The sequence below is a fragment of the Salmo salar genome, chromosome ssa09, assembly GCF_905237065.1.
Source record: "Salmo salar chromosome ssa09, Ssal_v3.1, whole genome shotgun sequence".
Taxonomy (NCBI): Eukaryota; Metazoa; Chordata; class Actinopteri; order Salmoniformes; family Salmonidae; genus Salmo; species Salmo salar.
Window position 1 is genome coordinate 116,452,898 of NC_059450.1, and position 23,298 is coordinate 116,476,195.

Here is a 23,298-nt window from a genome sequence, read left to right on the forward strand (position 1 = left end):
GCCTCATGCTTTATATATGTGGAAATTAAAATCAATAGAAGAAGATTGAGGCTCTTCCACCTAAAACCAAGCCTGGGCACCAATATAGGTTCACGCATATCACAGTCTGAGCTACGGCGGCAGTTACTTTAACAAGAAAAATAATAACGATACGAATATTACTGAACAGGAGCACATGAGAACTTACACCACCGTTTCATGATCAGATTAAAAATAAAATAAGACGTTATCCAATGCTGCGGATGTGCAGCTTAACCTGTTATGGCTAGGGGGCAGTATTTTCACGGCTGGATAAAAAACGGACCCGATTGAATCTGATTATTACTCCTGCCCAGAAACTAGAATATGCATATAATTATTAGCTTTGGATAGAAAACACACCAAAGTTTCTAAAACTGTTTGAATGGTGTCTGTGAGTATAACAGAACTCATTTGGCAGGCCAAAACCTGAGAAGATTCTGTACAGGAAGTACCCTGTCTGACCATTTCTTGGCCTTCTATAGCCTCTCTATCCATTACAAAGGATCTCTGCTGTTACGTGACACTTCCTACGGCTTCCATGGGCGCTCAGAGCCCGGAAAAAAGCTGAATGACGTAATTCAAAGCCCTGGCTGAAACACACGAGCGCTTTTGCTAAGTGGTCTATCAGAGGACAAAGGGCTTAGGCGCGTGCACTGGCCGCCCCCGTCTTTCTGTTTTTCCCTCTATTTACCGAAAAGCAGATTCCCGGTCGGAATATTATCGCTTTTTTACGAGATAAATTGCATAAAAATTGATTTTAAACAGCGGTTGACATGCTTCGAAGTACGGTAATGGAATATTTAGAATTTTTTTGTCACGAAATGCGCCATGCGCGCGACCCTGATTTACCATTTCGGATAGTGTCTAGAACGCACAAACAAAACGCCGCTATTTGGATATAACGATGGATTATTTGGGACCAAACCAACATTTGTTATTGAAGTCGAAGTCCTGGTAGTGCATTCTGACGAAGAACAGGAAAGGTAATAACATTTTTCTTATAGTAAATCTGATTTTGGTGAAGGCTAAACTTGCCGGGTGTCTAAATAGCTAGCCCGTGATGGCTGGGCTATGTACTTAGAATATTGCAAAATGTGCTTTCACCAAAAAGCTATTTTAAAATCGGACATATCGAGTGCATAGAGGAGTTCTGTATCTATAATTCTTAAAATAATTGTTATGCTTTTTGTGAACGTTTATCGTGAGTAATTTAGTAAATTGTTAGTAAATTCCCCGGAAGTTTGCGGGGGGTATGCTAGTTCTGAACGTCACATGCTAATGTAAAAAAGCTGTTTTTTGATATAAATATAAACTTGATTGAACAAAACATGCATGTATTGTATAACATAATGTCCTAGGTGTGTCATCTGATGAAGATCATCAAAGGTTAGTGCTGCATTTAGCTATCTTCTGGGTTTTTGTGACATTATATGCTAGCTTGAAAAATGGGTGTCTGATTATTTCTGGCTGGGTACTCTGCTGACATAATCTAATGTTTTGCTTTCGCTGTAAAGCCTTTTTGAAATCGGACAGTGTGGTTAGATTAACGAGAGTCTTGTCTTTAAAATGCTGTAAAATAGTCATATGTTTGAAAAATTGAAGTTTTCGGATTTTAGAGGAATTTGTATTTCGCGCCACGCCCATCATTGGATATTGGAGCCGGTGTTCCGCTAGCGGAATGTCTAGATGTAAGAGGTTAAGGTTATTTACCCGAGAGAGTCAATAAACGCAGCAGCCTCTTCAGATGTGTAGAGTTTTTTAGGCGATCCGTTGACCATAATCTTCAATGTGGCCGGGTACAGCAGTGCGTAGTCGATCTTCATTCTCTTGAGTCGAGCCTTCACCTCATCAAACGCCTTGCGCCATCGTACAACCGCTGTGGAATAATCATTGAAGAATGAGACCTTTGGACCTTTACGTTGACTACCGTCAGAACCAATGTTTCTAGCCGCATCCATGACGCGCTGCTTGTCGGTAAAGTTGTGGAACTTTATAACCACTGGTCGTGGGCGCTGATTAGGACCGGGTATCGGTGCTTGAGAGCGATGTGCTCTGTCTAGCTTCACCCGACCAGCCTTAGTGTCCATTTGTAGGTAGTCAGGGATCCATTCCTCAAAAAATTTTACTGAACGTGTCCCTTCAGAATTTTCCGGGAGTCCCACAACACGTATATTGCATCTGCGTCCTCGATTATCCAAGTCGTCAATGTGCTCCGCCATTTCGCGCACCTGTTTCTCAAGTGCTTTTATCTTAGTGTCCATGGATGTAGTTGAAGTTTCCACAGTAGCAATTCTTCCTTCCGCCTCATCAACACGTTTGACAACCCTCTGTAGTTCAGCTGAATGGCCTGCTATTGCTTCCAGGACCGTTCTTATCTTAACATCGATCACTTTAGTAATGTTATCCGTCATCCTTTGAATCACCAGGTCTATTGTGCCTGGATCTGTAATGCTGTTAGATTCGCTAACATTAGCTAGCTCCTCCTGCACATCTACATGGATGGCGGTTTTGGTCGACTTCTTAGTAGCTCTGTTGGGCATGTTGTCGGAGATTTTGAGAAATAGTCGCCAAGACTCATTGTAGGGTAACTTATTTAGCCAATTCTACCACTTTTTCAAGCTAGGAGATTAATGTAAGAATATAAATTTACGAATACCGCGTGAGCTTGCTGAAACACCGTGTTCTCTCTACGGCACCATTTTGTTCCCCTCTAATATAAGGAATTTAAAATGATTTATGCTTTTACTTTTGATACTTAAGTATATTAGAAATTACATTTACTTTTGATACTTAAGTATATTTAAAACGAAATACTTTTAGACTTTTACTCTATTATTTTACTGGGAGACTTTTCACTTTTACTTGAGTAATTTTCTATTAAGGTATCTTTACTTTTACTCAAGTATGACAATTGGGTACTTTTTCCACCACTGCAATTAAGTTAGTATTGTGGAGTAACTCCAATGTTTTTGATCCTCAGTTTTCTCCTATCACAGACATTAAACTCTGAGAACTGTTTTAAAGTTGCCATGGTGAAATCCCTGAGCCGTTTACTTCCTTTCCGGCAACTGAGTTAGAAAGGAGGCCTGCATCTTTGTAGTGGCTGGGTGTATTGATACACCATCCAAAGTGTAATTAACAACGTCACCATGGTCAAAGGGACATTCAATGTCTTATTTTTTACATATATTTTTTTTAACCCATCTACCAGTAGGTGCCCTTCAATACGAGGCATTAGAAAAAAAACCTGGTCTTTGTGGTTGAATCAGTGTTTGAATTGCACTTCCTCACTGAGGGACCTTACAGATAATTGTATGTTTGGTGTACAGAGATGAGGTAGTCCTTCAAAAATCATGTTAAAAACTATTATTGACCACAGAGTTAGTCCATGTATCAGACCTCAGGATAAGACCCAGATGCAGACAGTTTTTACCAAAACAGGGGCAGGCAAATGACAGGTCAAGGGCAAGCAGAGGTCAGTAATCCAGAGCAGAGTCCGAAAGGTACAGAACGGCAGGCAGGCTCAGGGTCAGGGCAGATAGAGGTCAGTAATCCAGGGCAGTGTCACAAGGTACAGAACAGCAGGCAGGCTCAGGGTCAGGGCAGAATGGTCAAAACTGGGAAAACTAGAAAACAGGGACTAGAGATGAAAACCAGTAGTGCGGGAAAACCGCTGGTAGGCTTGATCAGACAAGACAAACTGGCAATAGACAAACAGAAAATACAGGTATAAATGCACAGTGGATAATAGGGAAAATGTGCGTCAACTGGAGGGGGGTGGAGGTAAGTACAAGACAGTTCAAACAGATCACGGTGTGACACCATGCAACTTATCACGTGGCTTGTTAAGCAAATGTTTACTCCTGCACTTATTTAGGCTTGCCATAACAATGGGGTTGAATACTTATTGACTCAAGACATTTCAGCTTTTCATTTTTAATAATTTTTTTGGGGGGTGGGGACAGAATTCCACTTTGACATTATACGGTATTGTATTTAGGCCAGTGACAAAAAAATCTAAATGTAATACATTTTAAATTCTGTCTGTAACACAACATAATGTGTAAAAAGACAAGTGGTGTGAATACTTGCTGAAGGCACTGTAGACACACAGCATTTACGCAGAACTGCTAACTGTTGAATGAGACTATTGAGACTATGTTCCTATCTCTGAGCCCATAGTTACTGACAAATAGTGTTGGCATCGGGTAGGGGTCTGACTGTTTTCCACATACACCTACACCGGTGTGTATAGAGGGGATACCTTGAGGTGGCAAAGAAAAAGCTTCACAGAGAGTAGGAGAATCGTGCATGACCTGCCTGTTATCTATTTTGACCTTGATGTTAGACAACTTTAAATGTTATCAATCCAATTCCGTTTTATATCGTCATCACAGAGGAGTATTTTCCCTGAACTGTTTCCTTATATCCAATACCTCCAGCACACAGACAGAGGTGGTGTGTAACGTGAGAGTGAGGGCACTGACCAGAAACGAGTCTGAATATGTTTCCCTGGATTCATTCTCAACCCCCCAAGCAAAAAAAATAAAAAATACACAGAGATAGACAGAGCGAGAGAGAGGTGGGATCACATAAAATGAAGGTTGCTCCCTAGGTAGGCAGGCTTGAGCAACACAAACAAAGAGAGAGGGAAGGAAGCAGGAAGAGAGGATAGATTCTGGCATGTAAAATGTTATATTCAACGTTGTAGTCAAAGGGACAGAGAAGGTGTAGAGAAGTGCAAGCATATTCAAAGCTTCTACCTCTGCAGTCTTACTATAAGGATCCAGGTGGACCCCTAAAGACAACCAGGCAAAAACTGACTCCAACAACCAGAGACCACCTGATCAGGACTGAGGGTGAAAGACTGACAGGCAATAGTAACTGGTTAACCTCATGTAAGTGACACATTTTGATAATTTAATTCTTAAGATTCCAAGCCGTGGAATGACCATCTTGTTTAAAGATCTTGTTTAAAGATGGTCATACCATGGATCGTTTAGCTATTTGATTTTGAATTGTAGGTATGTAAATATTTTTCAAAAAGTATTTTATTAAATATTTTATTAAATACATAGCTCATAGAAATGCATTGAATAACACATTCATAAAAGACAGTCAAAAAATAAATCATGTGGAATGAGGTTTTGAAGTGTTTTTATATATATATATATATATATATATATATATATATATATATATATATATATATATAATAAAGGGGGTAGGCATAGAACTACCTCCATACTTCCATAAATTTTTTAACACAATACCGGTTACCTTCACACTTGTGGGGGTCGTGTTATTGACAGTCCCCCCTTTCCATAGAATGGACTTAATAAACTGTAGGCCAAAACGTTCGGACACTACAGATGTTTTTTGTGAGAAGATACATTTTTGGGATGTCTCATGGTCTGACAAACACCGCTGTAGCTCAGCCACCTTCCACGCAAATGCAGAAGGCTGCCACAGATTGCAGATATTTGTAACGTAATAAACTGACAGATTTTGATGGGGATATTTTTATTGTGTTACTTAGATTGATGCATCGGTACATCAATAGACTCTATGGGGTTCAATAAGCAATGTTGTGTTGTGTATTGTTGTGTATTGCAACCTGGACTCAGGGGTAGACGTAACATAGTAAAATGAAATCCAGGATACTCCAATTATTGTGATATGTTACGTGTCGTATGGTACATATGGTGCATCTATTTTGTACGATATGTTACAAATTACAATTTATATGATATGTTCCGATTTGCAATTCTTACAATATTTTATGAATTTCAATTCATATAAAACTTTACGAATTTACAAAATGTTTGATATGTTCCGTATTCCAATTTGTGTGGCTGACATTAGCTAGGTGGCTAATGCTAACTTTAGCTAGGTGGCTAATGTTAGCTAGGCTAGGGGTTAGGGGTTAATGTTAAGGTTAGGGTTAAGGTTAGGGTTAGGAGTTAGGTTATATGGTTAAGGTCAGGCTTTAGGGGAAGGGTTAGTTACAAAGTAGCTAAAAGTGGTAATTATCTAAAATGCTAAAGTTGTCCTTGATGAGATTTGAACACAAAACATTTGGGTTGTTAGATGTTTACTTATAACCCTACCTATTCACCCTGTCCAACCACCCTACTTTTGTTTTTGCATTAAGTAACCTTCCGTCTCATGTAACCATACCAAACGTAACATATCATACTAATTTGAGTGTCCCGGATTTACATTTACTATGTTACGTCTAGTCTATGAGACCAGGCTGTGCATTATTGTGCATTTTAGTGTAATGCAATTATGTCGGGGCACCATTGCTTGTGCAGGCTTTATTTTATTTCTAAATGACAGTGTTGAGAGTGAACAATGGCTGTAGAACCTCATGAAGTTTTGTGTGTCTGTTTAACAAAAGCCAGGCCAGGTCAGGAGAGAACGATGATAAAAATTATCTTCAGCAAGAGGATGGTCAATGTCCATTTTGATTGAGCTTGCACTAAGATTTAAAGATAGGGATTGTGAGATACTCAAGGTTAGGTATTGGGACACTAAAGCAAACGTAATAAACCACTCCACACAACTATAGAGCCCTGAGGGTAACGTTAGTTCAGTCTGGATAATATTTAACCAATCCCAGACAATTTGGTGCAGACTATGCATACATAGTGTACATGTAAAATGCCGTCCAAATCCCATGAATCGACCTCATGAAAATTGTGACTGTTGTCATTTATCTATACAAATATCCACTGGTGAGGAACACTCACAAGCAGCTAATTTGGTTTGGATAGCTCTTATATGTTGAATGAATATTTTTGACAGTGAAATAATCTTTGGTACGACACTAAGATACTGTCAGTGCTGTAGAGACGATTCAAATTCCTCTTTTCCCTCTCTTCCTTCACACTCTCTCTCGCTCTGCATCCCTCACTCACTGTCTCTGTCTCCCTCCATTCAGACTCTTAATTTCAGTGTCTGAACTTTTTATCACAGTTGGGTAGAAATAACATGAACAGTTCATGGTGACACGTCGATTGTACTGTACTGTGGAACAGCGTTTTGTTATCTATTGCTGACATATTAACGTCATACTCAGGAGATATTTTGGTTTGGCTGTGCTCATTAACGGAGGACGAACTTTGAAACCAATAGAAAGCTCTGCACTTGCATTACTTCCTTGTTCAGAAGTGGAAAACAGTAGTGTGATGAGAGGGCCAGGGGTCACAGTGTGGGTCATCATGGATGACAATCAGCTTCTGTTCTCAACAGAGGACCATTCTCTTTTATCCTGTCCTCTCTTTGTCGCTCTCTCTCTCTCTATCTGTCCCTCTCTCTTGCTCACTGTCCCTCACTCTTGCTCTCTCTTCCCTCTATCTGTCCCTCTCTCTTGCTCATAACCTCTCGGACAACACGAAACCACATAGGTTCTGCAAAGTAAACCAGGCAATTTGCACATTATATAGACTGTTTTGACTGTGTTGATCCCTTGAGTACATTGTAAACCTTAGGTATAACTCCTTGATCCTTTTGTATAGCATGACCACAAAGCCACAGTTTTGAAGTCAGAGTTCATTTGTTACTGCTCGATGTTGCCTAGCAATTCAGCATTGTTCAATGAGGAAACAGTCGGGCTCACAGGGAAGTAAGTGATTGGGTTAGAGTATGCAAGCTGTTAGTTGAAATCAAAGAAAAAATGGACCTATTGTTGACCATTGACTGGAAGGAAGGAAACATTGAGAACCCAGAAAAAAACGGACAGATTATTTACTCCAGTGACACAATTAAAACATTTCCAGAAATGTCACCCATGTGCCACACTGAGCCTGAGGGGTGGAGGGGTATTGTATCAAGCTTTTAGCAATACGATTGTCAAATCCCCTAGTGAGGAGGGTTTTTGAAAAAGGGGAGTTACAGTAGAAACAAGTTTCTGTCCCAAAGTATGATTGTGATCACGTAAGCATTTCTGGGTTATGAGACATATGTCCTCTGGCTCAGAGAGCAAAGTCGGACTGGAACTCCAACTGATTCTACAGACTCCTAATTATTCAGTCAAAACAACATGACAGGACTGGCCCACGCCCTGACCTGAAGGCCACTCACTACACACATCAGGTGTTTGTGTTTGAATGTGTGCGTGCACGTGTGTATGCGTGTCTGTGTTTGTCCGTCTGTGTATGTCTGTTCCTGTGTGTCTGTGCTTATTTGTGTGTATGCATTTTTTTCATACATTCATGGACGAGAGATAGAAGAACAGAAAAAGAGAGAGATAGAGCCACCAGATCAGTCGAGGTAGTTTGCGTGAGGAGAGAGATAGAGGAAGTACACATGTAGAGAGAGGAGGGCATAAGGTGTCCTATTACAGATAATGGTTTGATGTTGTTTAGCGAGCATTGGCTGGGTCACTCACAACAGATCCCTATGGATTTCAGCAGCACGGATACGCACAGAAACACACCGGCAGTCGCTAACACAGCACCATACTTTTCCAGCAGCAGGGCAAGTTAGGCAGCCTGCAGGACAGATCAAGTTTCACTGCCTGTGAATTGAGGGACAAAGAACAGGGTTTCGAGAGGGCGAGAGAGAAAGATAGAAAGAGAGAGAGAGAGAGAGAGAGAGAAGGAAGGAAGGAAGAGAGAATAACCATACGGACCGGCACAGAGTTGTGAGAGGTAAAACTGTAGAGGAAGAGGGAGAGAAGGCACAAGACGAAGGGAAGGGAGACTCTGTTGAAGGGAGTTCTACTTGCTCCAGAGAGTGAAGTACAGTGCATCCTCTGTACCCTGTGACCTGTGTGTCTGGGCCAGCTGAGAGGGGACTTCAGCACCATGAGTGTGAGTAGAGATGGAGACTACAGTCTGTGAAAATAGGGGATCAGGCTAATCGCCTGTGGAGTAGTATTGATCACCTGTCACTCAGCTCTCACTGTGGACTCGTACAGTAGTGGTTTACAGGTTCACAGGGATGAGACTTTAGAGAAAACGAAACATATGGGATAACATGGCCATGTGTACCTGTATATAAATGTACGGTCTGTGTGTTTAAGCGATCCTCAACTGCATTTTAAAGTATTACCATGTTGAAGTTTTAAAGCCTCATTTTGAGGCGACTGTTCTGACAATGTCTAGATTCTTGTGAGATCTATATGTATGAAATAGACATAGATTAGGGTTTTTGGGATTGTACACGTCTGTAGTTTTTGTGGTCAGCCTGCAGCATTACGTAGGGAAGACGATGTGCCTTGGTGCCAGAAAGACTGTTCAGTGATCAGTTCGTGTACGGAACTGGTGTGCATTTGCGTGTGTATGCCTATGAGTGTGCATGAACGTGTCTGTGTGTTTGTTGCTGGAGATTAAAACTCACAAGTAACTTCTCTAAAGGCCTTTCTTGCTCTGTCACTTTAAAATACAATCCACAAAGGAGAGAGAGCACTTTTTGATACACCAAGGTGAAACATGCCAAGTGATTTTATCAGTGAAACCTTCTGTGGCCCAGCTCTGCTTCCCAAGGTGCTTCCTCAAATGCAAACTGGGTCTAGTCCCAGTGTTTAATCTACTGCATGGGCCAAATGGGCCAAACTACCTGAACACACCTTTGTCTTGTTCACTCACAAGCATATACATCTCCTTACATCTGTCTACATGTCTCTTCTATGTGTTTAACTTATCCTCTCTCTCGCTCTCTCTTTCTCTCTCTCGCTTTATCCCTGTCTTGCTCTGCATATTTCTCTCTCTCTTTCTCTGTCTCTGCATATTTCTCTTTCTTTCTTTCTTTCTTTCTTTCTTTCTTTCTTTCTTTCTTTCTTTCTTTCTTTCTTTCTTTCTTTCTTTCTTTCTTTCTTTCTTCTCTCTCTCTCTCTCTCACTCTGTGTCTCTGTCTCGCTCTGCATATTTCTCTCTCTGGGATTTTATTCCACCACACCTTGTAAGTGTATGCCAACTGTTTGTCAAATTGAATTTGTGCAATGAGTTCATCATTGACATACAGCAGATTGTGTGATTCAGGTTTGGGTTATACTTTTAGATATCTTGTTGCAAAGTAGGCGATCCTTCAAGATACACATTGAGTAAATTAATGGAGAAGGGCCAGCAGTTAGTGATCTCTAGTTTATATGTGGTCTACAAATCACTAGGAGTCTATGTTTTCAATAGTTTGCTATGTACTGTATATTGCTGGTCACATTTGATGAAACATTGCAGGCATTTCTGTTAAGTTTGGTACTGGGCAGTCAGCTGTCAGCTCCAAGATGTGTATAGTCACATGTCAAGTTGAACTGGCTCACCCTCCTCTTCTCCCACCTCTGTAGTCTACCGTCCATTCTTTCTTTCTCTCCTTTCTGCTTGCTCTTTGTAACCATATTTCCTGGTCACATAGCCTGCTGATGTTCACCTAGATTAGTTTATGTTTACAGTACATCTACGTGGAGAGTTCCACCAACCAGCAGCGGCTCTATGACTCATGCAAATCATAAAGGATTTTGAATGACACACTCACACGTCTCTGTGCGTGTGAGTGTGTCATTCAAATAAACATTTACATATTGTCTGTGTGCACAGGCATGCAATCCGTGTTGTGTTTAATGCTAATCTTATGGGACCGATCTCTTTCACTTATCTGCCGTTGTCTTTCAACACTTTTCCTAAATGAGCAAGCATTTTCCTTAGTGAAATACTGGTATCATACCCTGTAGCCATCCAAATTATTTTATATAATGGAAGGTTATACAGTAAATGAATCAAATATCAACATGAAATTAGCTTTTTAGGTAAACTTTTGTATCTCTGGTCTCACTGTTGTGTTACATGTGGAAGCACTCCAAGGCAAACTGAATGCAAACCCATGTCTAGCAGTTACTTCATTTGAGGCTTTGCCATAGGACGCTTACAGTCAGGTACAGTGTGTCCGCCTCTCTGACACACATAGCCTTTGTGTCAAGCACCCCCCCCCCCCCCACTTTGTTACGCTACAGCCTTATTCTAAAATGGATAAAAAAATAATCATAATCCCACCAAACTACACACAATACCCCGTAATGACAAAACAAAAACAGGTTTTTAGAAATGAGGAGTTGCAAATGTATAAAACATTTAAAACAGAAATACTTTACTTACACAAGTATTCAGACCCTTTGCTGTGGGACTCTATATTGAGCTCAGGTGCATCCTGTTTCCATTGATCATCCTTGAGATGTTTCTACAACTTCATTGGAGTCCACCTGTGGTCAATTCAATTGATTGGACATGATTTGAAAAAGCACAAACCTGTCTATTTAAGGTCCCAAAGTTTACAGTGCATGTCAGAGCAAAAACCAAGCCATGTGGTCAAAGGAATTGTCCGTAGAGCTCCGAGACAGGATTGTGTCGTGGCACAGATCTGGGGAAGGGTACCAAAAATTGTCTGCAGCATTGAATGTACCCAAGAACACAGTGGCCTCCATCATTCTAAATGAAGTTTGGAACCGACAAGACTCTTCCTGGAGCTGGCCACCCGGCCAAACTGAGCAATTGGAGGAGAAGGGCCTTGGTCAGAGAAGAGACCAAGAACGCGATGGTCACAATGAAAAAGCTCCAGAGTTCCTCTGTGGAGATGGGAGAACCTTCCAGTAGGACAACCATCTCTTCAGCAGAAACGGAAGCCACTCCTCAGTTAAAGGCACAGGACAGCCTGCTTGGAGTTTGCCAGAAGGCACCTAAAGGACTCTCAGACCATGAGAAACAATATTCTCTGGTGTGATGAAATCAAGATTGGAGGAAAATTGGCACCATCTCTATGAAGCATGGTGGTGGCAGCATCATGCTGTGGGGATGTTTTTTAGCAGTCAGGACTGGGAGACTAGTCAGGATCGAGTGAAAAATGAATGGAGCAAAGTACAGAGGGATCTTTGATGAAAACCTGGTCCAGAGCTCACAGGACCTCAGACCGGGGCGAAGGTTCATTTTCCAACAGGACAACAACCCTAAGCACACAGCCAAGACAACGCAGGAGTGGCTTCTGGACAAGTCTCTGAATGTCCTTGAGTGGCCCAGCCAGAACCCGGATTTGAACCCGATCAAACATCTCTGGAAAGACCTGAAAATAGCTTTGCAGCGACACTCCCCATCTAACCAGACATAGCTTGAGTATGTCTGCAGAGACGAATGGGAGAAACTCCCCAAATACAGGTGTGGCAAGCTTGTAGCGTCATACCCTAGAAGACTCAAGACTGCAATCGCTGCCAAAGGTGTTTCAAAGTACTGAGTAAACTGTCTGTATACTTATGTTGTAAATGTAATATTTCAGTTTTTATTTGTAATACATTTGCAAACATTTCTAAAAAACTGTTTTTGCTTTGTCATTATGGGTTTGTAGATTGAGAAGGGGGGAAAAACAATTTAATCCATTTCAGAATAAGGCTGTAATGTTTCTGAACGCAATGTATATCTGACTGCTCTTTTTCTCCTAAGTTGTGGTTGCTTTGCTGTTCTTCTCCTCTGTTGGTAAATCCCTCTGTTTTAGTTTCCAATTTTAGACCAGTCTCCATGGAGAATAGACAGGAAGACTTGATGCAAATGATGGGATTTCACTGGAAACTGATTTGTTTAAATAGGGGACACTGTATATTAATACCACTTGAGAATGGCTCACTACCTTGCTGCTTGATGTCAACACATACAGCACAAAAGTATTCACCCCTTGGCATTTTTTCTATTTTGTTTCATTACAACCTGTAATTTAAATGTATTTTTTATTTGGATTTCATGGAATGGACATATACAAAATAGTCCAAATTGGTGAAGTGAAATGAAAAAAATTACTAGTTTCAAAAAATGCTGAAAAAATTAAAAACGGAAAAGTGGTGCGTGCATATGTATTCACCCCCTTTGCTATGAAGCCCCTAAAGAAGAACTGATGCAACCAATTACCTTCAATAGTCACATAATTAGTCAAATAAAGTCCACCTGTGTGCAATCTAAGTGTCACATGATCTCTCACATGATCTCAGTATATATTTATATATACACCTGTTCTGAAAGGCTCCAGAGTCTGCAACAACACTACGCAAGAGGCACCACCAAGCAAGCGGCACCATGAAGACCAAGGAGCTCTCCAAACAGGTCAGGGACAAAGTTGTGGAAAAGTACAGATCAGGGTTGGGTTATAAAAAAATGTCTGAAACTTTGAACATCCCACGGAGCACCATTAAATCATTAAAAAATGGAAAGAACACGGCACCACAACAAACCTGCCAAGAGAGGACTGCCCACCAAAACTCATGGACCAGGCAAGGAGGGCATTATTCAGAGAGGCAACAAAGAAACCAAAGACAACCCTGAAGGAGCTGCAAAGCTCCACAGCGGAGACTGGAGTTTCTTTCCATAGGACCACTTTAAGCCATAAACTCCACAGAGCTGGGCTTTACGGAAGAGTGGCAAGAAAAAAATAAGCAAACATGTTTGGTGTTCGCCAAAGGCATGTATATGGAAGACAGTACTCTGGTCAGAAGAGACTAAAAGTGAGCTTTTTAGCCATCAAGGAAAATGCTATGTCTGGAGCAAACCCAACACCTCTCATCACCCCAAGAACATCATCCCCATAGTGAAGCATGTTGTGGGGATGTTTTTCATCGGCAGGGACTGGGAAACTGGTCAGAATTGAAGGAATGATGGATGGCGCTAAATACAGGGAAATTCTTGAGGGAAACCTGTTTCACTCTTCCAGAGATTTGAGACTGGGACGGAGGTTCACCTTCCAGCAGGACAATGACACTAAGCATACTGCTAAAGCAACACTCGAGTGGTTTAAGGGGAAACATTTAAATGTCTTGGAATGGCCAAGTCAAAGCCCAGACCTCAATCCTATTGAGAATCTGTGGTATAACTTAAAGGTTGCTGTACACCAGCAGAACCCATCCAACTTGAAGGAGCTGGAGCAGTTTTGCCTTGAAGAACAGGCAAAAATCCCAGTGGCTAGATGTGCCAAGCTTATAGAGACATACCCCAAGAGACTTGCAGCTGTAATTGCTGCAAAATGTGGCTCTACAAAGTATTTACTTTGGGGGAGTGAATAGTTATGCACGCTCAAGTTTTCCGTATTTTTTTTGTCTTATTGTTTGTTTCTCAATAAAAATATTTTGCATCTTCAAACTGGTAGGCATGTTGTGTAAATCAAATGATACAACCCCCCCAAAAATTGTAATTCCAGGTTGTAAGGCAACAAAATAAGAAAAAATGCCAAGGGGAGTGAATACTTTCGCAAGCCACAGTACCGATAAAAAAACTAGAAAAACTAAAATAAGTATTTTTGGATTTGGGGTTTAATGGTAAAATCTGTAAACAAAAGCACAGAACTTTAAATACAGAAGAACAGCAGCAGTTAAGCACTGTGTTTACCCAGCCACTAAAAGCCCTCCCTATAGCAACCACCTTCCTTGTCCCTCCGTACAGTATGACCCTCCATATCTGCGGGATGGTGTATTGTATGGGGGCGTCCATATTAGGACAGCCTCAGTCTCAGCAGGACTTGGGTTCACAGTTGCTCAGCGTGTCAGGAAAGACCAGGTGACAGGCCGTAGACTGTACACATAGTGTATTAGTCTGGTGACAGATTTGTACAGTATTTGTGCTGCCAGTTGGAGAGATCGGACAAAACAGCCAGTACTGTAGATACCTAACAGACTGCTTGAGAGGCTAGTCATTGGTCTTTTGGGATGTTGTTGCTTTCGGGTCGTGACGGTTGTTTCACCAGTCAGCAGGTTTCATCCACCGAGGCAATGACTTATGACTCATGACAGTTATGATGGCAGGTACTTGCGTTGCTGTACAACTGAACGATTCTATAATCATGAACACAATGGCATATAGAGAACAGTTAACTAAGTATATATTTTATAACACAATATATTTGTAAAGCTGGGGCAGAGCTGTCAATTACATAACTTGAATTAAGTAATGTATAGCTTGACTCATCATAGTACTGTGTATATAACCTGCTCCACCATTTAAGATCTATTGTCCTTAAACGGAGTGGAATTGAACATCGTAAAGCAACGACATACAGAGCAGAGAACCACACCTGAGCCTTTGTCATATGACTATCTCTGTCTCTGTGTCGGACCGGGCCTTGGAATTGTGCCCACAGCACTAGGAGTGACAGTCAAACACAACTTTGTGATGGGAGGCACTCTGTGTTTCGTGCGTGTGCTCCTGATCCAATCTGTCATTCCTCCCCTTCTCTCGACCCTAGAACCTCACACTCTTGCACACTGTCACACATTCTGCACTGAGCACAGTCAGATCCCCTTTGTCTCATTCACTCTCCTCTCTCTCTCTCTCTCTCCAGACTGACACCTGGCTCGCTGAAGAAAGCAATAGGCCATTAAATCCTAGACAACAAGGTAAGCCATTGTTGTGGAATTGATACATTTTGAAATGATATTGCACAAGTATTGAATAATATGCAATGTCATACTGTCCAATTATGCTTTAGTTGCACGTGTCTATGTTTGAAATGGCTACAAAATGCTGATTGCTCTGTCTCTATCTTCCTCTCTCTCAGTTGTAGTGCGGCCTGGTCGAAAAAGAAAACCAATGACGGCTCCGAACTCCCAGAAAGGGAAGTCCTCGTCGAGGAAGAGGGTCCTGATCACCGTGTTGATGGTACTGGTAGTGCTGGGGATCCTGGTCACGGCTGGCTACTTCAGTGAGTCCAGCTTCAACACCCATCATATCTGCATCCCAAACGGCGCCCTATTCCCTACATAGTGAACCACTTTTGAACAGCGCCCATAGGGATCAAGAGTAGCGCAGTCAAAAGTAGTGCAATATGTAGGGAATAGGGTGCCGTTTGGGACGCTCAACCATCTCTGCACCCTCTCCTAACCTTCGCTAACACAAGACATGCTAGTACTTATCCCCCCTGTGCAAATGCTCAGTGATTCACAATCAAACTGTAGCAACATTATGCAATTTGATTCCACAAAACTTTTGTGAATGTTTAATTTCAGTCGCCAAACAATACATTTTTAGAACCTTTCTCTGTCTTCTGTACTCTCTTCTCCTTTCATCCCCCCTTCCTTTCTGTCCCTAGTCACGCAGCTGATCAACAGTAAGTACTTCTTCTGCTCCCGGTCGGTGAAGTTCATTCCCCTGGACAAAGCGTGTGATGGGAAGGCGGACTGTTCAGGAGGAGAAGACGAGCTCACCTGTGTGACCAACATGACGGTCAACACTACCTTTCCAGGTAAACACACACACACATACACATGCACAAACACACAAGCATGCATATGTGTACAAACCACACACACACACACACACACACACACACACACACACACACACACACACACACACACGGACAGGTACTCACACACACCAATCCATCTATACATCTTTATACATCTGTCTCTGTGTCACTTCTATATGTTTCCTCTCATTCTAATTCTCTCTCTCTCTCTCTCTCTCTCTCTTCTCTTTCTCTCTCTGTGCAGTGCGTCTGGTCTCTAAGCAGAGTATTCTCCAGATCTACAGTGCCGGGACAGGATGGAGGAGTGTGTGTAGTGAGGACTGGACCCAGCAGCACACAGAGAAAGCCTGTCAGCAGCTGGGCTACACCTAGTGGGTCTCCTCCCTCCCTCCCTAACTCACCCACTCACCACTGATCACTGGGCAACTTAGCTACAGTTTCCCCCTTTACATATTCCGTTTCTCTTCAATGTCTTTAAAATGTCTCTCCGTCTCCACTCGTTCCCACAGTAAACCCGTCAGTAGTACCATCTCAGTGCGGAACTTGTCCTCGTCCCTGAAGACAGGACCGTTCTCAGGGGTCAGGGTCGCAGCCGAAACCACCCCCATTTACCAGACTGTCATTGACCGGTAAGCATTAGAAGATGGGTCGTAATTCAGCCTGTTACCGTGGTGTGACTCTACTGTGTTCTGGCGCTCACTCGGACACTTTCCAGCTATGAGATTAAGTTTCAACAGAAAGGAGAACGGATCAGTTAAAATACACACAGTTCCTTGGTATCAAATACGGTTGGATAATTATCTTCATCAGGGCAGTAAATGGAGAATTGAAACAGGTCTAAATTAATGTTCCCCACTTTGGGTACTTCTGTCTGTACTTCTCTTATGGTACTTGGCTTATTTTCGCCAGACCACAATTGTAAACAGTCATTTGTTCTTTATTGAACTGCCTTGTAAAATAAAGGTTAAATAAAAGTAAATGACTATATTGACCATGCAGCTATGCCTGCATCACTGTTACACTGTTCACTATGCAGTGTTACACCACCCTGTCTGTTTACTCTAAAACAGCCAAAGGAACTGGAAAAACAGGTCCTCTTCTTTCCTTCTGATTCCTTTTCTTGTCTCTCTCTACTTGTGATGCGTACAACTGCGTCATTGTTACGTATACTCCCTCTACGACTCCCAGCGTACACGTTACAGTCATTCTCTCTCTCTCTCTCTCTCTCTCTCTCTCTCTCTCTCTCTCTCTCTCTCTCTCTCTCTCTCTCGATGTGTGTCTCTGACTGTGCAATACTCTCTGTTTTCTGACACAAACAATTTAGGAGTTTCTGTTCTTTCCCCATCCTTGTTTCCGTAATTAGAGGAAACAAGAAGAACGAGTATGTTATGTCAGACTGACACTAAACCAACACTGAAGATTAACTCTGGAATCTGACTGTCTACCTATGACATTTGGTAATTGCGTTTTGAATGTGTTTCTATGCATACCACATGTGATGTGTGTATGTACTGTGTGTTGAATTCCCCTCTCTGTTTGATTCCAGCCAGGTGTGTAACTCAGGATCCGTGATCTCCCTGACCTGCTCCGGTAAGCCTTGCCTCTGCCTCTGATACCCAGCCTCACACTGCAGTGCATTCGGAAAGTAGTCAGACCCCTTGGCTTTATGTTACTTTAGAGCAAGGGTGGGCAATTCCAGTCCTCGAGGGCCTGATTGGTGTCATAGTTTTGCCCCAGCTCACACACCTGACTCCAATAATCACCTAGTCATGATTTTCAGTTTAGAATGCAATTTGATTAATCAGCTGTGTTTGCTAGGGATGGAGAAAAAGTGACACCTCTCAGGCCCTCGAGAACTGGAGTTGACCACCCCTGCGTTACAGCAATATTCTAAAATGGATTGAATGAAATAATTCCTCAACAATCTACACACAATACTCCATAACAACAAAGAGAAAACAGGTTTGTAGACATTATTGCACATTTATTAAAAATAAAAAACAAATACCTTATTTACATAAGTATTCAGACCCTTTGCTATGAGACTGAAAATGGAGTTCAGGTGCATCCTGTTTCCATTGATCATCCTTGAGATGTTTCTACAACTTGATTGGAGTCCACTTGTGGTAAATTCAATTGATTGGACATGATTTGGAAAGGCACACACCTGTCTATATAAGGTCCCACAGTTGACAGTGCATGTCAGAGCAAAACCTAAGCCATGAGGTTGAAGGAATTGTCCATAGATTGTGTCGAGGCACAGATCTGGGAAAGGGTACCATGGAATTTCTGCAGCATTGAAGGTCCCCAAGAACACAGTGGGCTCCATCATTCTTAAATGGAACAGAAACGGAACCACCAACACTCTTCCTGGAGCTGGCCGCCTGGACAAACTGAGAAATCAGGGGAGAAGGGTCTTGGTCAGAGAGATCACCAAGAAGTCGATGGTCACTCTGACAGAGCTCCAGAGTTCCTCTGTGGAGATGGGAGAAACTTCCAGTAGGACAACAATCTCTGCAGCATTTCACCAATCAGGCCTTTATGGTAGAGTGACCAGATGGAAGCCACTCCTCAGTAAAAGGCACACCACATCCCGCTTGGAGTTTGCCAGAAGGCACCTAAAGGACTCTCAGAACATGGAAAAGCAAGATTCTCTGGTCTGATGAAACCAAGATTGAACTCTGGACTGAATGCCAAGCGACACGTCTGGAGGAAACCTGACACCATTCCTACGGTGAAGCATGGCGGTGGCAGCATTATGCTGTGGGGATGTTTTTCAGCTGCGGGACTGGGAGACTAGTCAGGATCGAGGAAAAGATGAACTGCACAAAGTACAGAGAGATCCTTGATGAAAACCTGGTCCAGAGCTCTCAGGACCTCAGACTGGAGCAAAGGTTCACCATCCAACAGGACAACAACCATAAGCACACAGCCAAGACAACGCAGGAGTGGCTTCAGGACAAGTCTCTGAATGTCCTCGAGTGGCCCAGCCAGAGCCCGGACTTGAACCCGATCAATATGCAGAGAAGAATGGGAGGAACTCCCCAAATACAGGTGTGCCAAGCTTGTAGCGTCATACCCAAGAAGGTGTTTCAACAAAGTACTGAGTAAAGGGGCTGAATACTTCTGTAAATGTGATATTTCTGTTTATTATTTGTAATACATTTGTAAAAAAAACTGTTTTTGCTTCGTCATTATGGAATATTGTGTGTAGATTGATGAGGAAAATAAACTATTTCATCCATTTTAGAATAAGGCTGTAACGTAACAAAATGTGGAAAAAGTCAAGGGGTCGTAATACTTTCCGAATGCACCTTCTGTCACCTCCCTCTCCCACTCTACTGGACTCCCCCACTCTTTCCCCCCGACTGGTCATTGGGAAAAGACTTGAGTGATATGCATCATCCAAGTTCTCTAGGAGTTGAGTTATACAAGAGATCGAGACAGAAAGACTGAGACACAGAGACAGACAGACAGGTTCGGACTACAATCTCCATCTCTGACAGTGATGGAGAGTGCAGGCAAACATGACAGGATCCAGGCAACAAGCCACTTTGTAAAGGGTCAGTGCTAGATTGAGTGTGTTACTTAACTGACAGGTAGTAATGCTAACTGCCAAAGTTCTAATTTGCGTTATACCCCACTGCTAATTCTACATTTACTCGTCAAACTACCTTCGCGTACAAGGCAACTCCTGTGATGCTACCTTTAGTACTTAACAAAACTCTTCAGTGGACTAAACTGTCTTTCCCCTGTGTGTGTCAGACTGTGGAGAGCGGGGTCGATCTGACCGTATCGTGGGGGGGGTGGATGCGTCTATAGAAGAGTGGCCGTGGCAGGTGAGCCTGCAGCAGAACGGACAACACACCTGTGGAGGGTCACTGGTGTCACCACGCTGGGTCGTCACAGCAGCGCACTGCTTCTCTGGGTCAGTACCACTGGACATCCAACAGGGGGGTGGGTAGCCTAGCGGTTAAGAGCGTTGGGCCAGTAACTGGAAAGTTGCTGGTTCGAATCCCCGAGCCAACTAGGTGAAAAATGTGTTGATGTGCTCTTGAGCAAGGCACTTAACCCTAATTGCTGTCTGCTAAATTACAAAAATGTAAAATCATATACACTGTAGAATGTGTGTGTATCTACTCTGGATATCTACAGCTGGCTTAACCAGACAAACGATTTAACTCTGACCATCCAATGTGTACCTCCCATAAAGTATGCAATCGTATACTATGCTTAAACATCTAGAGACAGAGGTCCTGCTGCTAACCCCTGTACCTCTTCCCTCTCCTGGTCCTACAGTAGCAAGAAGGAGCTGAGTCGCTGGCAGGTGGTGTCTGGAAGGACCTACATGGGCACCATGGGAGGCTCGTATGTAGACAGGATCATACTGAACGGACACTACAACGCAGCCCGCAATGACTACGACCTGGCCATGATGAGGCTGACCAAACCCATCACTGTAGGAAGTATGTCACTTCCCCCAACGTGACATTTTAGCAACGCACAGACTGTGGTACTGAATTTGCTGGACAGTTCCAGGTTTCTCAAAGGCTAGACATAACAAAAGCCCCACATCCACCTATTCTGGTTTTGAATTGACTTACCATGAAGAACATTTCTCAGCACTCTCAAAAATGAATGCTAAAGCACTACATAATGATATGGAAATATCTACTTGTCAAAACAGTTTGATTCAAGGAAGCGTGAACGCATTCATGGTAGATTCTGACCTCTAGTGGCCAATTTATCAAACTGTCAATTTCAATGAGTCTTGCAACATGGGACATCCCTGGAGGGAATTACTGTATATTTAGATTGTAATGAGAGTAGGCTGTGATTTATTTATGAAGAAGTACATGTCAATAAAGTTCTGTTTCCTCCACCAGACTCTCGTCGGCCCGTGTGTTTGCCCCCTAATAACCTGGGCCTGAAGTCAGGAGACACTATGACGGTGACAGGCTGGGGCTACCGGGAGGAGAAGGGTGAGCATACAGCAAACAAAACTTGCCTTTCTCTCACCCTCTTCATCTCTGTCCAACAAGCACATATACTCAAAATTATTCTCACATGTTAATAGTCACTTTCTCCTCTTCTCCTTCTCATCCCACTGTCACCTTTTCTCTCTCAGGGCAAGTGTCTCCTGTCCTCCAGAAGGCTACCCTTCCCCTTATAGACAGTGATCAGTGCTCCAGTCTCACTGTCTACGGTTCCTCAATTACTCCCAGGATGCTTTGCGCTGGTTACCTGAAGGGCAAAGTGGACGCATGTCAGGTACGAAGTGGAATGTTTGCTTTGAGAAAAACAGAAGAGAAACTAAGATAGATTTTGGCGTGAACACGTTCAACGACTCGTCCTTAAGAAAACAAACGGGAAGACCTTATGACACTCTATCGAGTATCCACCCTCAACTTTGGCAGTTGCCATAGGTGTATAGTGCGTAATTCCGGTGTACCTAATGCCATTGTTGGGTCATGTGTTGTAGGGAGACAGTGGTGGTCCTCTTGTGTACCTGTCAGAACAATGGCAGCTGGTGGGGGTGGTGAGCTGGGGGATCGGCTGTGGCAGAGAGGGTAAACCAGGGGTCTACTGTAACGTGGACGATATGCTCAACTGGATCCACACTGTCCTGGAGGTATGTATGTATGTATGTATGTATGTATGTATGTATGTATGTATGTATGTATGTATGTATGTATGTATGTATGTATGTATGTATGTATGTATGTATGTATGTATGTATGTATGTATGTCTGCTCACACAGGAGAGGCAAGGAGCTAGTGCATTTTAATAGTGTTTCTTTGCACTTTGTTCTATGTAATGTCTAGATGTTGTATGTCGCTGCCCTGAAAACTAAGACTAATAATAGTGTGTTTTACACTATATAATGGTTTGACCATGTGTACTTTATTGTTCTAGAAAAACCCTTGAAGCCTCAAACCGTGACCAAAATGCCCTATTGGGTTGGGCTATTCGAATGGATTTCGGCGGATCTACATAGAGCTCTGTTATGGGAATTGAAGAGGAATCCTCTTCAAAGTGCAATTTAAAACCCCTACAACAATACATAACTCAAACTAACACGCACACACATGCCCGCACACTAAGATAGGCACAAAAGTGCACGGACGCAAACACACACGGACACACACAGCACTCCTTCTTTACTATAACAGGTTATTCACGGTGTGGCTTGTGCCATTTTTAGGTATGTCAGGGACCACTGACGTGGCAATGTAAAACGGTCGCTTAAGACGACAGTCGGTCTGGGCCCGCGTCCCAAATGGCACCCTATTGCCTTTTATAGTGCACGACTTTTGATCAGAACCCTGCGGGTGAAAGTGGTGCACTATCAAGGGAATAGGGGGCCGTTTGGGTCGAAGCCTGGGTTTTTCACATGGCTGAGCGCTTGAGACAGAACTCTCACCAAGGGCCTCTGCTGTCTTTTATGTCAATGAGGTTGCGAGAAGACAGCCATGCACACTGTGCCTGACCACGTTTATAAATGTAACGTGGTAATGTGACCACGTCTTTACGTGAGTATCGAAACGCATTCCACAGTGTTCAACATGTTCACCCAACTGTCCATGGGTGAAATGTCTCCATGAAAATATACGTCCATAAAGTATATGTGCCATGCAGTTTAAAGTGGCATTTTTACCAAATGTTAAATGAGTATCGCGCTGTGACGTGACGTGAACCTCTCTTCATATTATATGTCAATGGAGGGGCCATTAGTCTCCTCGAAATACCGTGCTGTAAATCCCATCATGGATTCACTTGTGCACTTTCAGGTGGTCAGACCTCTTCACGATGTGCCAATAGATTTCCAGTGTGCAACTGGAATAATCCCTACGATATGCACATGTGCAAGGTTCTGATTAATGACGTGTGTGCTTTTTTTTTTGACGTTGTGAACATTTCGTTTCTTTGTATAGCTGTACATATTGTATACTACGCAGAAGTTGTTGTGTAAGATCAGAATGTCTGTATTGCACGTGTTGTTGGTATGTTTTATAAAGGGATGCCTGTGTTAAATAAATGATCAGATTGGGATGAACTTTGAGTAA

The 23,298-nt window shown here is 42.6% G+C and overlaps 1 protein-coding gene across 2 annotated transcripts; it reads left to right on the forward strand.

Moving 5' to 3' along the window:
* The first annotated feature begins 4,549 nt into the window (after nt 1-4,549).
* On the forward strand, nt 4,550-23,298 carry LOC106612727 (transmembrane protease serine 4-like). 2 transcript variants are annotated; one of them, XM_014214185.2, is made up of 13 exons: nt 4,550-4,919; nt 15,325-15,379; nt 15,541-15,684; nt 16,072-16,224; nt 16,475-16,601; nt 16,740-16,859; nt 17,777-17,820; nt 19,996-20,158; nt 20,530-20,696; nt 21,117-21,212; nt 21,359-21,501; nt 21,713-21,862; nt 22,148-23,298. In XM_014214185.2, exons 3-13 carry the CDS (start codon nt 15,573-15,575, stop codon nt 22,157-22,159), a joined length of 1,287 nt encoding a protein of 428 aa, XP_014069660.1. In that variant the 5' UTR covers nt 4,550-4,919; nt 15,325-15,379; nt 15,541-15,572; the 3' UTR covers nt 22,160-23,298. The 2 variants fall into 2 exon arrangements, with proteins under 2 accessions (XP_014069660.1, XP_014069659.1); XM_014214184.2 differs by lacking the exon at nt 4,550-4,919 and adding an exon at nt 8,219-8,840.